Source organism: Ctenopharyngodon idella, chromosome 22, assembly GCF_019924925.1.
Source record: "Ctenopharyngodon idella isolate HZGC_01 chromosome 22, HZGC01, whole genome shotgun sequence".
NCBI lineage: Eukaryota > Metazoa > Chordata > Actinopteri > Cypriniformes > Xenocyprididae > Ctenopharyngodon > Ctenopharyngodon idella.
Genome location: NC_067241.1, coordinates 10813055 through 10830281, shown reverse-complemented (window position 1 = coordinate 10830281; position 17227 = coordinate 10813055). Strand labels below are relative to the sequence as shown.

At 36.6% G+C, this 17227-nt stretch overlaps 1 protein-coding gene across 5 annotated transcripts in view; it reads right to left on the bottom strand.

Moving 5' to 3' along the window:
* The window catches only part of chchd6a (coiled-coil-helix-coiled-coil-helix domain containing 6a), a 71160-nt gene that overhangs the window by 48261 nt on the left and 5672 nt on the right, over positions 1-17227 (bottom strand). For 2 of the 5 annotated variants that reach the window (XM_051879530.1, XM_051879529.1), the window contains exon 6: positions 820-843. The exons of the other annotated variants lie outside the window; for them this stretch is intronic. In XM_051879530.1, the coding sequence (XP_051735490.1) occupies positions 820-843 (24 nt within the window). The remainder of the gene's footprint in view (positions 1-819; positions 844-17227) is intronic. 5 annotated transcript variants of the gene reach the window in all.

Below are 17227 nucleotides of genomic sequence, written 5' to 3'. Positions count from 1 at the left end.
ACAAGTTTGTAGGTGATTTCGTCCATGCTTGTGACGCTCAAACAGGTGTGCAATAACTGAATGTGATCGGCGAGGTTGGCACTCATTCTGCATGCACAAAGCAAGAGGGGGGACTGACTGCCTGAGATGATATGGACTATTTATGAGCATGCAAACATCTGTGCCTTTGAAAAGCAATAGCGGTGATAACCTTACACAACACTGAGGGATGTACAAGCACAAGCATACATTCAAAAAATGAGTTCAAAGCTGCAAAAAGAACAAGTATTCAAACAATATTCGACAAGGGAGCGCAGAAAGTGACATGCTCGCACACATGCACGCATCCCCCCTGTAATTAGCTTCTCTCATTCCGTAACTACGTATGAAGCACAGATACATTAAGCCCAGCGGGATACGGCATTCACACTGCCGTGCTTCCTCACATAGACACACGTGCAACAACGCTGTGGTGGAGAGACGCCCCGTGGCGCTGACCGGGAGAGAGGCGCATGTACTGTAGCAGCCAGACAACAGTGCACAACAAAGCACAACCCCAAATTACGGGCATACATAATCACCCCCTTCCCTCTGCCTCCTGTCTCGAGCGAGCAGTAAATCACCTCCATCAGCATGAGCATCATATGCAATTTTCTAGCTGGGTAGCTCCGAAAACCGGCACTGTGGCCGACACGGTTTGCATGCTCACAATCAGGGCTTAATGCATGAAAACCAAAACACCATGTTTAAATGAGGAGGGAACAAGATGCGGAGAGATAGGAAGAAAGAAAAAGTGAATAAGAGAAATGTAACAGTGATTGTGGAATAGGCCGTGCTTACCCAGGCATCCAGTTCAGAGGCAGGCTTGAGAAAGAAAGAATGAGAGAGAAAGAAGAAGAAAACATCACTTAAAGGTGTAATATGTAATAGTTTTGCAGTAAAATATCCAAAAACCACTAGACCAGTGTTATACTTTTTTTTTTTTCACTTGAGTACTTACAATATCCCAAATGTTTACAACTATTTGTAAATCGTGAGAAAATTGCTATTTTAACCAAGGCTCCGGGACGTGTGAAGAGTTGCCTGTCAATTGCGTCATACCCGCGTTATCCTCGGTTTCTGGTTTTATTTTGTAGAAACCATGGAAACACCAAAGACGCTTTAATATTTACATGTTTTAATAGACAAGGGAACAACTGTTTTGATATATTTGTAGACAGAAAATGAATTATTGTTATAAAGCTCAACATCTTTAGACTTATTGTTTAAATCTAATTTTCTTGATTTATTTGCGAGTACCATGCTTTACCATGCCTCAGAGAAAAACACTATTTTGTGAAGTAGCCAACATATCATAATCAGATGCAGGTTTATTTTTAGTAACAGTAATACAGCATTTTCTCAATCATACAATACGTTTTAAAATTGCATGCCATTTATCAACACAAGCCATCCAGCATTTAATGATATTCTAATATCGATAATAGCTTACTGCAGTGTGCAACAGGTGTCTCACAGCAGCCGCCGAGTGAACGCACAGAGTAACTTTATAACGTAATTTTCAACACACTCAAATGTATACTCAATATGCAGTAAAAGACAACAATACTCAAGCACTATAAAATGTTTTGCCACAAACTCAACTGACTGGCTTCTCTCCTGTATGATTTCATATGAGAACTTTTGACCTCCTAACTGAACTGAAATAAAAACAGTATAAATAAAAATGAATAACACAGCTTTCATTTGGTCTTAAGTGCAAACAATAAGTGCAACCATAATCAAAGTACTCTCTCAATATTCAAAGTGCAAATAGAGACCAAATTTTTCTTCAAGCATGATACAGAGCTAAGCAAACTCACAGCCAACTACACAGCCCAGCCTAAGATGGCTTTCATACTGGGAGATATTTGCATGCATCAGGGAGCCGCTTTCAAAATACGGGGTATAGAAATCACATTTGAATGTGTGCTCGCGTTTTACTTTCGCTTTCGATTTCGTGATCGTGCTTACTCTGAATAGGGAGCGGCGGTGCTGAGCACACATTCTACAAGACAATCAGACGCAACGAATCCTCTGCCATGGTCTTGTCAGTCGTCTCGACACTTACTCTCGTCGCATGATCAGTGAACTCAGATTCCTGCTGCACTACATACGACTGCAGCTCATGTTGGATGAGCTGGATGGGATTGAAGCGATCGTTATTCAACTGAATTAAATGGTTTTTATATTTATAAAAATGCAATGACATTTGTAGGGAATTTAAATTTCGTAATGTGAAGAATTTTTTTTTTTAAGTGAAACTATAGTAGGCAAAAAACAGTATGTGACAAAAAAATATGTCCAAATCCACAGTACTTATAAAGGAGTAGGCAAAATCTACCTGGATGACCTACTACTACCAGAGAGATTCTCATACGATGGACACTTTACTATCCCATGAGGCCAAAGAAGAGGATTCGTGAATTACAGTGAAGTAACGTAACTGACGTTGGTAGGTCACATGATAATGACAGCATGGCAAATGTAGTAGACCGGATTATATTCATACTAAACACACTCATACTATATAGAACATACTTTTTTAGTGGTCGTGAAATAATTACTTATTTAAAATAAGTACCTACTCAAGAGAGTATGCGATTTCGGATATAGCATTTGGACTTGACAAGACATCTTGGGAGCGTAGCATGTTAGGCTATGATTAGGGCTGGGTTGACGATATTGATTAATCAATATTTATTTTGATAAACCAATATCGATTCTTATATCCCAAGAATCAATCTTTTAGTCTATGCAGTTTTCTGAACCGGCAAAAGTAATGATTATGAATGTGACAAAAACAGCAAGGAGACATTTTAATTGTTTATTAATAAAGTATTGTTTTCTGAATCAGTGTCGGCTGCAAAGATGAAGTTGACATTGCTGACTCTCATCATCTCCACAGTGGACACGCCTCGAGAGAGAATGCACATTTCATTCGGATTACATAATCAGAATGTAGCCTATTTCTTTTCGTTTTGAATTATTTCGTTTAAAAGTAGACATTTCGAGCTTTCTGTAGATATATTTCTCATGTCTACGAGGCAAGCAGCCTATACACTGAGTTTCGGGTCATTTTAGCCTGTAAGATGTGCTCCAGTTCACGTGCAAGTGATCGCGCCGGCGCCTCCATGTCATGATTATATTGTCTGCTATATTTGCTTCTTATTTATTAAATCCAGGCAATTGGTTGATGAAACATTGATTCAAATTAAGATACAATTTTTACAAAACGAAATTCACTTCAAAGAAAGGCTTTCTACAAAACTAAATTAATGAAATGGTCAAAATCATGTCTGACCCACTCCATGTCTCCCGATATATTGCGCATCTTATGATGTATTCTATCTTACTCATGCTGTTCACTTTTCATAATCAAATAGATGAATTTAAAACATAGGCCTATTTAAACATAAATATGAAACTACGTTTTATGGCTACAACACGTAGTACAGTACAGAAAAATTTCATGTAGTGAGCAAGAGCGGATCATGAGTTACGAGTCGGATCAAGAATAATTTATTTTTAGACATATTTAATATTGGGGGCATCCAAGTTATTTGACACATGATTTTTTTTTTTTTTTTTTTTTTTGCGCAATAGTTACTTTCCCTGGTAATTAGTTACTTTTATAATGATGTAACTCAGTTACTATTTGTGAGAAGTAACTAGTAACTATAACTAATTACTTTAAGTAATGTGCCCAACACTGATGATGAATCATGCACAATATGCCCAAGGACATAAAGTAAATAGGGTCAATTTTGTAGAATGTTTTTGTAGAAATATTAAAAAAATATTTAGTTAAAGTGGACAAAATCCTCTCTGACCATTTCAGCAAACATTTTCAGTCTACATCTAATGTCCACTTTTTATGCTTGACCAGTTAAACATCAAACATGAAATGGAGACTGTAAATGGCCAAGCATGAATCTCCAAGGGCTCCTAATTGCAACTGTAAATTGGGTGCTAACAAATGTATTATGCAGTATGGAATCACTCCTCATTATAGGAGCAGCAGCAGGGCGTTTCACACGTATTTAATGAACAGGAAAGAGAGGGTAATCTGGTCTGCTTGCTGAAGCCAAGTGCTCAACACTGCCAGAGCTTGCATGGATCTACAGTGATAAAACCAAGAGCTGAGCATCAGAGAAGACCTAGAAATATGGTTCATTTTGCTCATGTTGTTAACAAATATCAGCTCAAAGTTAATTATTTAATAATCATTCATTTTCTATTTTACTTCTTAGTTGGTGTTGCATTCATGAAAATAAGTGTTGTTAACTACAATTATTAAAAATCCTTAACCTTAATCGAAATAAAGCTGAAATAAAATAAAATCGAAATATCAGATGAAAAACTTAAACATTTCAGGTACTTGCCAAAGCAACATTTCTAATATTTCAAAGCTAAATAAAATATAAAATAATAAAATGACAATAGCACTAAAATTAAAAAGAATACTCAAAATATTCGAATAAAAGCCCATTTAAAATATTAATAAATACTACAAAAGTATATAAATAATACTAATATTAATACTAATGAGAATCAATAGCACCTTTATTGAGCCAATCAAACTAACCTAAGGGGCTTTACACGATACTGTGTTTTGGGAGCCTGAAAATGTAAATTTTTTACAACGTTGTCATCTGTACGTGAAAAGCGAAAAAGAAAATCTTTTCCGTTTATAGTACATCGTTTTCGTGTATAGGTACCCTAAGGTTGACATTCTTAGTCAAGGTTAATTGCTGTTTGCATCTTATTTTAGGTCTGTAATGTGCATTTACATTTGGAATATTTACATTTAAAGCATTTGTTCATCTGCAATATATTGCTAAAATGCTATCAAGATGTTTTTACTACATATACAATTTATAATGTATGTGAATTCAATCTTTTTTAGATGTTTATCAGATACAAAATGAACATACTGCTTTCCTAAAATGGCAAAACAGCAATATGATAAAACACACCAATGTTTAATAAATAATTAAATGTATTAATAACAATAAACACTTCTTCTGCCAAGTAATATAGTTTGTCAGCCTACCTGTTGGCTATTAATATAAACTGGCACATTAATATAGATCTCAACTGATGTGCGGTCAGAGGCGTGAATATATTGCCTATTTTTAAGCACATTTGATTGCGACTCACCAAGATTTTAGTGTCAGTCCTATACTTTTTATAAAAAAAGAAAAACAATTTATAGGTAGCTATTTATATAAAATGGCATTTACAAAGCTACAAATGTTGTTACCATGATGCCAGCTGCAGACAGCCTAAAATAGCCTCTCGAGGACCTAAAAGTGACTCAACGACAACTTTTAGCTGAAGAATCAAGAGTGTGCTCCCTGCTGGTCTGATGATGGCAAACTCATCACTCAGTCTCAAAGAACTCTCAGAGCCTGTTGAGAGCCACACACACATGCACGGCATACACACACAGCTCCTGACTACACACAAGCCCTGTCATTTCTTTATTTATCCTCTTTAAATTCTCTGTGGTGACAAAGCCAATCTGATGGGCGTGCTGCACTCATGTAACGCTCTGTTTGGGATCTGGAGCAGGCTGATAATACTCAGGCAAGCATGAATTACACTGATAAGTCTAGAAATGAGCCCTGCTCAGAGTTGGGTTTACCGTAAACAATGGTGCATGTGTGTGCGTTAGGTTGCAACTCAGCACCCAGGCCAGGATAGATGCAAAGTGACAGGCCGTACGCTCAAGAAGTAGTGAAGAGACTGGAGGAATGATGAAGGCTGCTGAACACATTACGTCAACTATAGCATATTATCAGAGTTCTCGATCACACCTAAAGTTTCAGCATCGAGTTGTTCTTCGGATCACACACGAGATGTTACAGATAAATGTTAAAAAAACAAACATATTTGAGTAAACCATAAGTCAGATTGTTTAAAATTAATATGTGGACCACAAAATAAGATTATTTTTTTGTACAATGACAAGTTCTAAAATATTTTATCTGGTAGAAATTGAGTAAAAAAAAAAAAAAATAATTATATATATATAAAATGAACCGCACTAACAGAGCAATCGCACCGGAGTTCGTTTTAATCCAACCAAATCTGCCAAGTGTGAACACAGCCTAATTCTCATCAATCACAATCATCGATATTATCAAACTAATCTAAGGTTGATGTAATTGAAGTCATGTCGTTTGCATCGCATTTGAAGTCTGTGATATACATTTACATTTGGAATATTTATGTTTAAAGCATTCTGCAACCCGTTGCTAAAACGTTGCTAAGATGTTTCTGCTACGTTCACAATTTAAAGGGTTAGTTCACCCCAAAATGAAAATTATGTCATTTATTACTCACCCTCATGTCGTTCCACACCCGTAATAGCTTTGTTTATCTTCGGAACACAAATTAAGATATTTTTGATAAAATCCGATGACTCAGTAAGGCCTGCATCGCCAACAATAACACTCCCTTTTTCAATGCCCAGAAAGCTACTAAAAACATATTTAAAACAGTTCATGTGACTACAGTGGTTCAACCTTAATATTATAAAGCGACGAGAAAACTTTGTGTGCCAAAAATAACAAAATAGCGACTTTATTCAACAATATCTAGTGATGGGCGATCTCAAAACACTGTTTCATGAAGCTTCAAAGCTTTATGAATCTTTTGTTTCGAATCAGTGGTTTGGAGCGTGTATCAAACTGCCAAAGTCACGTGAACTACTGAAGTTTCAAAACACTTATGACGTAACGAAGCCTCGTTTACTGAAATCATGTGATTTTGGCGCTCTGAACAACTGATTCGAAACAAATGATTCATAAAAATTTCGAAGCTTTATGAAGCATCGTTTTGAAATTGCCCATCACTAGATATTGTGGAATAAAGTCGCTATTTTGTTATTTTTGGCACACAAAAAGTATTCTCATCACTTTATAATATTAAGGTTGAACCACTGTAGACACATGAACTGTTTTAAATATGTTTTTAATAGCTTTCTGTGCATTGAAAAATGGAGTATTATTGCTGGCGATGCAGGCCTCACTGAGCCATCGGATTTTATCAAAAATGTCTTAATTTGTGTTCTGAAGATGAACGAAAGTCTTACGGGTGTGGAACGACATGAGGGTGAGTAATTAATGACATAATTTTCATTTTTGGGTGAACTAACCCTTTAAAATGTATGTGAATTGAAATGTTTATAAGATGAGGTACAACACCTCAAATAGAACACACTGCTTTCCTAAAACAGTTATAATATTAATATAATATATTGATTATAAGTATTTTTATACTTCGATTATTGTTGTGGAGTTAAAAAGGTTGAGAACCACTGCATCTTTGAGCAGAGTTCTCAATTATACTTACTTTCAGCATTAGGTATTTCCAGTCAAAACTAAATGAGATTTACATGTTAAAATGTTTCAGTCCGACACCATGTTAGAAAACATAATTAAAACTGTTCATTTCTATTTATTACTACCTCCGGTAATGATAATCCGCAATTAAATGCTCTCCCCGTATGAAACGTCCAGATAACAGTCTTACCATACGGCTATTGATTAACCTGTGTCATATGAAAAACTGATTCAGGTTCATTTAATTTAATTTTAAGTTTTGGAGGCTATGTGACTAAAACTCGCAATGAGTAACAGTTGTCACGTATTCTAAAATCCGTCTCTTGCACAAACACACACTCACAGTGCATCTGTTGTGTCCTGTGGTGTGTGTTTATACTCCGTCATCCCCTCTAGGTTGGATGTGCTGCGTTGCCATCTGATATCTGGGCACAGCTTCCCTCCCGCTTTCCTCGTCTATTTACTCGTCTGCGTTTATTTAACACGTAGCTCCCGGCTAGGCAATAAATTAGCACTTAATATTCAAACTGACTACTCAGAGTGCACGCCGCTGCGGTCGTCTGGGGAGGAGAAGGAAGGGCCACTTGCTTCTCTCGTGCCGTTGCCATGAATAATTTCTCTGCCGACGTTTCGGCTCTTATCTGAGCCCGATCCGACCACCGTGTCAGCGAAAGCCAATGTCATTTTCGAGCAGGGTCTTGAACGTGATATTGATGACATGAGGGAAAAGAGATTAGAGCAACAAGACAAATCCAGAAGAACTATTTGACAGAGGGTCGGGATTCGTTTGGCACCAGAGGGAGAGACACGGGAATCAGCCCGGAACGGTCAAGTGCTCACAAGGTATAAAAATTTAATATGCTCATCTTCCTTTACTGAATGGCAGGTAAAGAGTACAGCTAGCAGTCATAATCCCGACCGCCTTCAGGGGTCACCTGCCCCTAAATGATATTGTTCCCCATCATGTTTCATAGTTTCACTTTTTTTTTTTTCTTAAAATGCTCAAGGAAATCTTCAAAACGTTGTTGCCTAGCAATTAGCACGTGTTCATATGGGAAATGTAGGTTTCAGTCTAGTCCCAATTCTATCTTCTCTCTCTCCCAAAATAATTTGCTGTCCCATTTCAAATTTTGAGGTCAAAAAGTGACAAAAAAGTCCAAAGAGATCTCAAATTTTATTTTAAAACACTCAAAATAACCTTAAAACACAGTCAGAGATCTAGGCTAGCAGTTAGCACATGTGGTGCAAACATTTTGGTGCTCATTTGGGAAATTAAGGTTTAAATCCAGCTACAATCCTATTTCCTCTCTCTGCTGAAATAATGTGGCCTAGTGGCTAGCACGTTTCAGACATGTTGAGCCTTGGTGCTCATATAGGTAACAGGTTTGAACGCAGCCAAAATTATTTGTCTCTTGCCAGATTATTTCCAAAATAGCCAGTAATTTAAAAAAATAAAATAAAAGTCCAAAAAGCAGACAAATTCCCAAAATTATAAACTAAGGTTTTCTATTAAAATGTTCAACAGAAACATTTAAAAGTCAGACATGTGGGCTAGCGGTTAGCAAATGTAGTGCAAACACATTTTGGTGCTCAAACAGGAAATTAAGGTTTAAATCCAATTCAATTCTATTTCTCCTTTCTAACCTTGCAGCCAAATAAGACTACGTTCAGACTGCCAGCAAAAGTGATGCAAATCCAGATCTTTTTTTTCATAGCAGTGTGAACAGCACAAACCACATGGAATCTGATGTTTTCGATTCTGATTTGGGCCACTTCCATATGTGGTACTAAATCAGGTACAGATCGGATGTTTTGAAATGCATCATCATTCTGAACAGTCATATTCGAATTCATGCGACTTTAACATCACTCTACAAAAACTTTATATACTGGTAGTTCTTTGGTCACTCAGTTAATATGGAAGACAGCCGTGATGGTAGTCAGTGGAAGGACAGTGAGGTCTAAGTATCGTGGTGACAGCTCTACACAAGCAAAACTTCAGGGAAAACTACGAAAACTAGAAAAATCTTTTTCCTTAGCCTCGTCTTCATCCTCCTTATCGCCTCTGCACAAATTAACTGGCTTCTATGGCACATCAGCCATGTTTACGTCTGTATAAAGCATATTGCATGCCATCTTGTTATTGTTCTTTTGCGCATGCGGGTCAGATCGGGACCGTGATCAGTTCACACTCAAATCTGATACTGGCCACATTTTAAAAAATAATGTTAACAGCCAAACAAAAAAAATCTGATCTGAGAAATAAATCAGAATTGAGCACTAAGGCTTACAGTGTGAACGCAGCCAAAAAGTGACAAAAGTCCAAAAACAGACAAACTTTCTCTTTCAAACTAATTTTCTAAGTTTTAGTGTGCTAACCTAGAGAAAAAAAAAAAAAGAAAAAAAAAGGTTGTAGCCTAATGGCTAGCACACGTTTCCTGATCATGCAGGAAACACTGATTTGAATGCAGCCAAAATGATTTGTGTCTTGCCAGATAACTTCTGGTCTCCTCTTTAATTTCACTGCCAATAAAGTCTAAAAACAGACAAACTCAGCATTTCTATTAACCCTTGTGCGACCTTATGGACATTTTTGTCTTTTTCAGTTTTTTTTTTTTTTTTTTTTTTTTTAAATCATTTTGCCTGTGTTAATGCCAAGTGCTTAAATTTTGGCTCAGGTGTGTATTTTTATTGGAATTTTAATATTTCACCCCCATTTCCTTTAAAACTGTAACTATAAAATATTGCAATCTTTGTTAATAAGCTTTCATTCTGTTGGAAAGGCTTCAAAACTTAAGTTTTTACTATTTTTTACCAGATCATGCCATTTTCTCAGGTTTGGCCCATTAAGCAATTACTCACTTTATTCCTGATTTCCGCTTATGCATATTATAAAGCCAATTAGATAAATTATGCAGCTATAATTGTGCGGGTGTGTCGGTATGGATGTCAGAGTGTGGTTTGTACGTGTGTAATAAAAAAATAAAAAAAAATTGTGTGTGTGTATTGTAATATTTGAGAGAGAAAAACTCTACTGTACTGCAAATCACAAATCCAACCACTGTGTGTTCCAGTGGAGTTTTGCTGGCATCTAATGGGGAAAATTTGGTACTGCGCCCAAACAAAATCTTACTGAAAGCTCATTTTTTGAGATATCAACCTTAAATTTGGAACACAACTTGTTTAGATTGATGGCTTTGATTTTCTAGCAGTTTTAGAGTTCAACATGTTTCATAAAATATATATTTTATATTAAAAAAATGTTCATAAATAATTTTCATAAACTTAAACCTTTATAACTTTTTTTTGGTTTCACTTTAAAAAATAAATAAATAATCTGTCAAAAAGCAATAATCTGCCAAGGGTCTTCTTTAAAATGAGACCAAACTTAAGTCTGTGCTCCCAAGCTTCGAATTTTTATGACAGTTTTTTGACATGGACATTTTTGTCCACTATAGGCCCATGTGTAACTTTTTTTTAATTGACGCACAAGGGTTAAAAATGCTCATGTTCAGGTTGAGCCTAGGTGCTCACACAGAAAATACTGCTTTGAATCCAGTTTTTTGTTTTGTTCCTCTCACAACAAATAACTTAAAAAAAAATTGTAAAAATCACAAAAAGTAAAAAAAAAAAAAAAAAGTTGAGTTCGAAATAAATTCTTCATACTGTTGTCATAAACACTGGCATTTTGAGGTTGACATGGAAACAACAAGGAAATCATTCTCAACTGACACAAAGACGCTTACCAGAAAACCTGTGACACACTCAAAAAAAAGCCCTTTCGACAGAGTGATAAGTAAACACTTACAAACACAGAGACAACACAAGACCTAATCCTGCACCTAATTCCCTCTTATCCCAGACTCCTGCTCGAACAGCGACGCTAGAACGGAAGAAACTGCGCAGGGAGCACGGGATAAAATCTATCCACTCCACCTGCCTGCCGCAGGCCTCGCTGGCAATTACCTGAGCTCTGGCCTGGCTTGAGCTCAGAGAGCGCGGGAGTCTTAATGGCTTTGCATGCAGGAAGATGTCAGGCCCGAGATTACAATTACTGATAGGACTCTGCTACCAGAACGGCTCTCTTCTCTCTCTCCTGCCGCACCGGATTACTCACACTGAGCTTCTCTGATAAACTGCACGGCAAGGGGAGATGAAAAGTAGGTAAATAAATAAACAAAGGAATGAATTGTTCACAAGGTGCGGCGTGTGCTTACTGTTATCTTGGGTTTGGTGGGAAATGTTGATGTCTGTGATGAGGTATGTTATGAGGCTGGAGAATAAATAAATAAATATTTTTTATTTATTTATTTATTTATTTATTAGGGGTGTAACAGTACATGTATTAGTCCCGATATGAATGTCACGGAAATTGTGCAGACAGACGACGAATACAGTCGTACAGTATAATATTATAATAATGTGCAAGAAAGGGCTCCCTGTATATAGTTTACAGCATTAGCCGAGATCGATTTTTTTGTCCCACTTTATATTAGGTGGCCTTAAGTACAATGTACTTATTGTGTTCATATTGTATTGCAAAACACTTTTGCTGCTATTGAGGTGGGATATGGGTAAGGTTAGGGACAGGTTTGGTGGTATGGGTAGGTTTAAAGGGCTAGTTCACCCAAAAATGAAAGTTCTGTCATTAATTACCCACCCTCATGTCGTTCCACACCTGTAAGACCTTTGTTCATCTTTGGAACACAAATTAAGATATTTTTGATTAAAATCCGATGGCTCAGTGAGGCCTGCATTGACAGCAAGATAATTAACACTTTCAGATGCCCAGAAAGCTACTAAAGACATATTTAAAACAGTTCAAGTGACTACAGTGGTTCAACCTTAATGTTATGAAGCGACGAGAATACTTTTTGTGCGCCAAAACAACAACAAAATAATGACTTTATTCAACAATATCTAGTGATGGGCGACTTCAAAACACTGCTTCATGAAGCTTCGAAGCTTTATTAATCTTTTGTTTCAAATCAGTGGTTTGGAGTGTGCATCAAACTGCCTAAGTCACGTGATTTCAGTAAACGATGCTTTGTTACGTCATAAGTGTTTCGAATTTTCAATGGCTCACCACTGGGGGGCGTGACTTTGGCAGTTTGATACGCGCACCGAACCACTGATTCGAAACAAAAGATTCGTAAATCTTCGAAGCTTCATGAAGCAGTGTTTTAAAAAATGCCCATCACTAGATATTGTTGAATAAAGTCACTATTTTGTTTTTTGGTGCACAAAAAGTATTCTCGTCTCTTCATAACATTAAGGTTGAACCACTGTAGTCACATGAACTGTTTTAAATATGTCTTTAGTAGCTTTCTGGGCATCTGAAAGTGTTAATTATCTTGCTGTCAATGCAGGCCTCACTGAGCCATCGGATTTTAATTAAAAATATCTTAATTTGTGTTACGAAGATGAACGAAGGTCTTACGGGTGTGGAACAACATGAGGGTGAATAATAAATGACAGAATTTTCATTTTTGAATTGTGAACTAACCCTTTAAGGGATGTGTCAACAGTGTAATTATAAATGTAATTACATGCAGGTATTTTTTAAAATATAAAACATGTACACAATAGGGATGTGTCACGATTTTAGAATATTTGATTTAGTTAATTTAATTATAGAATATCAAATAGGTTGTGGTATTATTGTCTTAAAAAAATTCCCCATGTTTTCGGTGCTGATGCGGTGGTGACACAAAAAAATTTGAGCTTTTTGTGGAGTTCTGTGGTTTTTACCATTTCTTTTTTACAGAGACTGTGTATATGAGACAGATGTAATAGGACTGAGAAAACACAGGCTAGAACCCACATCTCCTGCGTAAGCACCAAGGCTCAACACGCTTGGAAGTTGGAACATATGCACTTACTGCTAGATCATGGCTCTGATGTTATTCATTTTAATTTCAGAGATAAATATGACTACACTACACACATAACCGATTCTATAAACCTAGTGAAGAGTCTCACCTGTCAGCTCTAAGACTGTCCTGCTTCCATTTATTCGCATGCACTAGAACTACACCATGTTTTCTCACTTTAAGAGATAGGTAGTGGTAACAAAAACATTGACTTCTATTTCAAATTTAAATACTGTAATAGAGTACCAGAAACACATTTTACAATACCAATTAGCAATGAAGACCTCTAGGGCGTTGTATTGAGATTTTGCAGAAATGAAGACAAAAGGCATTGTGTTAAAGAGTTATTCCGCCATCTAGTGTCTAACAACTGAATTTACACTATTTTACTATATGCACTGGATGATCCTCAAAGAAAAGAAAACAATATGTAGAGATGCCAAGAAAGTACTAGGGTAACACCAAAATACTGGTCAGTCAGGAGAATGTATAAATGTATAGATATAGTACACATTCATATAGAATGGACTGAATTAAATCACTGCTCAACTTGATTATACTGAACAACAGGAAGTGAGCCCACACAGCTTCCATTCACACGCAAGTGTGAAGCTTTGTGCAATGATGTCACACCATCGCAGGTACACTCAAAAACATCATTCATCTGATGCAAAATCAAATATGAGAGGCTGGAAAAGGATCAGAGTCCTTATCACAGAGAGATAAGCCAGGCATAGAAGCACTCCGATTATTTTAGCATCTCTCATGCATAAGTAACAACTGAGCTAGAGAAGCAGGCGGGCAGCTCGGCGGCGAGCGTGAAGCGGTGTTAATGAGACGAGCTTTTTAATGGAACTGTGGAAAGAGAGTGCCAAATGCAAATGCAACTTATCACCTCTCCCCGCCAACAGGCCAGGGAAAGGCATTAATGCGTTTAAGAGCAAAGAAATTACCCACAATTCTCCCCTCTCTCTCTCCCTTTATCCACCTCTCTCTACGTTATTTTTTATTAATCTTGTGAAGGCTTGTCATGTACAGTGAGAGCTCATGGAGGGCATCTGCACAGACCCTGGCAGATGGATGGAGGAAGTAAGGCAAGAGATGAACAGACAGTTTCACAGAAAGAGTGTTACTGTAGTCTGAGTGAGAGCACAGGGGCGGAGGTGATATATTACTGCATTTTAATATATTTGTACTGCCCTCTTTCTGTAAGACAACCTCTTTCTGTATGTCTTAAGAGAATAGCAATTCTTTATGTGAAGCAGTTATCAAATACTGAACGGAAAACTGCAATGAAAGCACTGCAAGTGGGAGCTTATAGGTCTATTTTACAGAGTGAAACAAAAATTTGTAACAAAAGGCACACCGAAAAGGCAAAACATCACAGACGCAAAGATATTCACACTGTGAGCAAGAAAAAAACTGTTAAATGAAAAGGCAAAACGTATCACAAATGCAGATACACACTGAGAATAAAGCAAATGTAAGAAGGTGAGTAAAGTAGTAAAAAAAAAAAACGATGAATCTGTCGGGGGGGGGGTTCGATTAATCGAATAATCTAGCAATTATTTAAATGTATCGCAAACGCAAAGATATTCACACTGTGAGCAAGAAAAAAAAATGTTAAATGAAAAAACAAAACGATTAAATTCGATTAATCTATTGATTATTTTTCTGATTAATCAAATAATCTAACGATTATTTAAACATCACAAATGCAAACACTGAGAATGAGGCAAATGTAAAAAAAAAAATAACAAAAAAAAAAAAAAAAGGTCAAAAGTCAGGCTGGAACTAACGATTATTTTTTCAATCGATTAATCTATCAATTAATCGAATAATCCTTTGGTTAATTTACCAATAAATAATAACCGTAACTAATCTATGTATGAACTTTTATCTAACGATACTATTTATCACAAAAGATTAAAGTAGCTGCTTGAATATGTTCATTCAGCTGTATGAACAAACAGCTGAAGTCACAACTGCATTCTAACTAACTAACCAACCGTAGTGAGTATCAAACATGGAGGCATCCATAAAACCGTGAAGTTTTACCATGATTGACATTATTAAATAAATGACTCCAATTCAAGGCATGAGTTCATCATTTTGATATTTTACATAACCAACAATAGCTTTAAATACTTTGTAACCGGTTGCAGAGAGTACGTTTGAGTTGCATGCTGTATAAACGCAAAAATGTTCACACAGATAACAAAACGAATCAGAGTAATAAAAAGGCAAGAGGATAAACAAATGCAAAGCTACTCTTTTAAAGAAATTAAACAAATGGCATTACGTACTACAAATGAAAGAGTATTCACATGGAGAGTAAAACAAATTAGTGAGACAAAAGCAAAACAAACGTAAAGCTATTCACACAGAGAGAAAACAAAAAACAATGGCAAAAAAAAAAAAAGAACAGGCAAAACGTCACAAATACAAAGCTATTCAAAACAAATAAACGCTGGGCTGAATATAAAATAAATTAGGATTAAAAAAAAAAAAAAAAAAAACCTTGGATGATCGGATGACATCCTCAATGTGAATGATTCCATAGGAATGTTGTTGTGATATAAATCTTGTGGGAACCAGCTTTATCTTACCTAAACTCAAAGCTATTGCCATCAAGAGCAAAACAAGCCTGCCATAGTGAATAGGTTTATAGGAAAATACGATACGCTGTTTTAATTTTTAAGGCACGTCGAATGTAGAAATAAGCCAGAACAACAGATGCAACTTCACCAATAAAAGACATGAAAAATCCCTTTGAAATGCCTGGTGATCAATCATATCCTGACAACACTGATAATATGGAGAATCCAAAATCACTCCTGCCACTCAATTCAACTTCGCTTTCGAACAGACACCAAATAATGGTGTATTTATTCTGTTACGCACTTCTAATTTATTATGATAACACTTTCTTTTCAATATTTTAACATCCTTGTGCAAGAAACGTACAACTAAGGATCAATTCCTCCTCAGATGGCTGAGCTGGTATCTCACCATGACTCACGTTTCACAAGAGAGGTCTCCAGTAATCAGGACATTATTGATAATCATGAATATTTAGAGGCACAGACCTTGATGTTGCATTCTCTGAAACGCACCAGCAGAACAGAGAGGAGTCGCCATGTCACAGCTTCATTCTGATTAATGATAAGACTTCCCATTACATCTACATCACACAGAGCCACTGCATGCGGCTTACAATTCACATACAGGGTGTAAAACACTGGTTCTCAACTGATGGGTCACAGGTTTGTTCTTTTAGGGCTATAGAACACAGAGAAAAGAAACAGCGCTAAATGGAAATAATAAAATAAATGCCACTAACCATAACCATCAGTGGAATAGCAAAATAAATAGGCTTTTCAGCTTTCACATGGCAGGGAAAAAACCTGTAATATCTTTTGTTCCAGAATATTTTTTGTTGTTAAATAAAATCCAATCAAACTCTATTCATCTGTCACATAGTAAATATAATATTTGGCCAAGAGTTTGTCCCATGTGTTAGGCTGGTAAAACACACTAGTTCTGCTGTTTATGTGAACGGAACGGTACTGTACACTCTAATGAATAATAAATGACGGGGCAGTCGTGGCCTTTTGCTAATCCGAAGGTTACGGGTTCGATTCTCAATATCGGCAGGAAATGACTGGGGTGCTCTTGAGCAAGGCATCTAACTCTTAATCGCTCCCTGGGCGCCACAGCAAAATGGCTGCCCACTGTTCCGGGTGTGTGTGTCCACAGTTTGCAGTGTGTGTTCACTACTCACGCTTCCTAATGTGTGTGCAATAACTTGAATGGGTTAAATGCAGAGGACAAATTCTGAGTATGGGTTACAATACTTGGCCTTCATATGTCACTTTCATTTTCATTTCCTTTCTCCTGTGAACAACAAGACATACACTGAGAGTGAATGGTGACCACGGCTTTTAAACTGATAAGTTAAATAATCATCTGTTCATTACACAA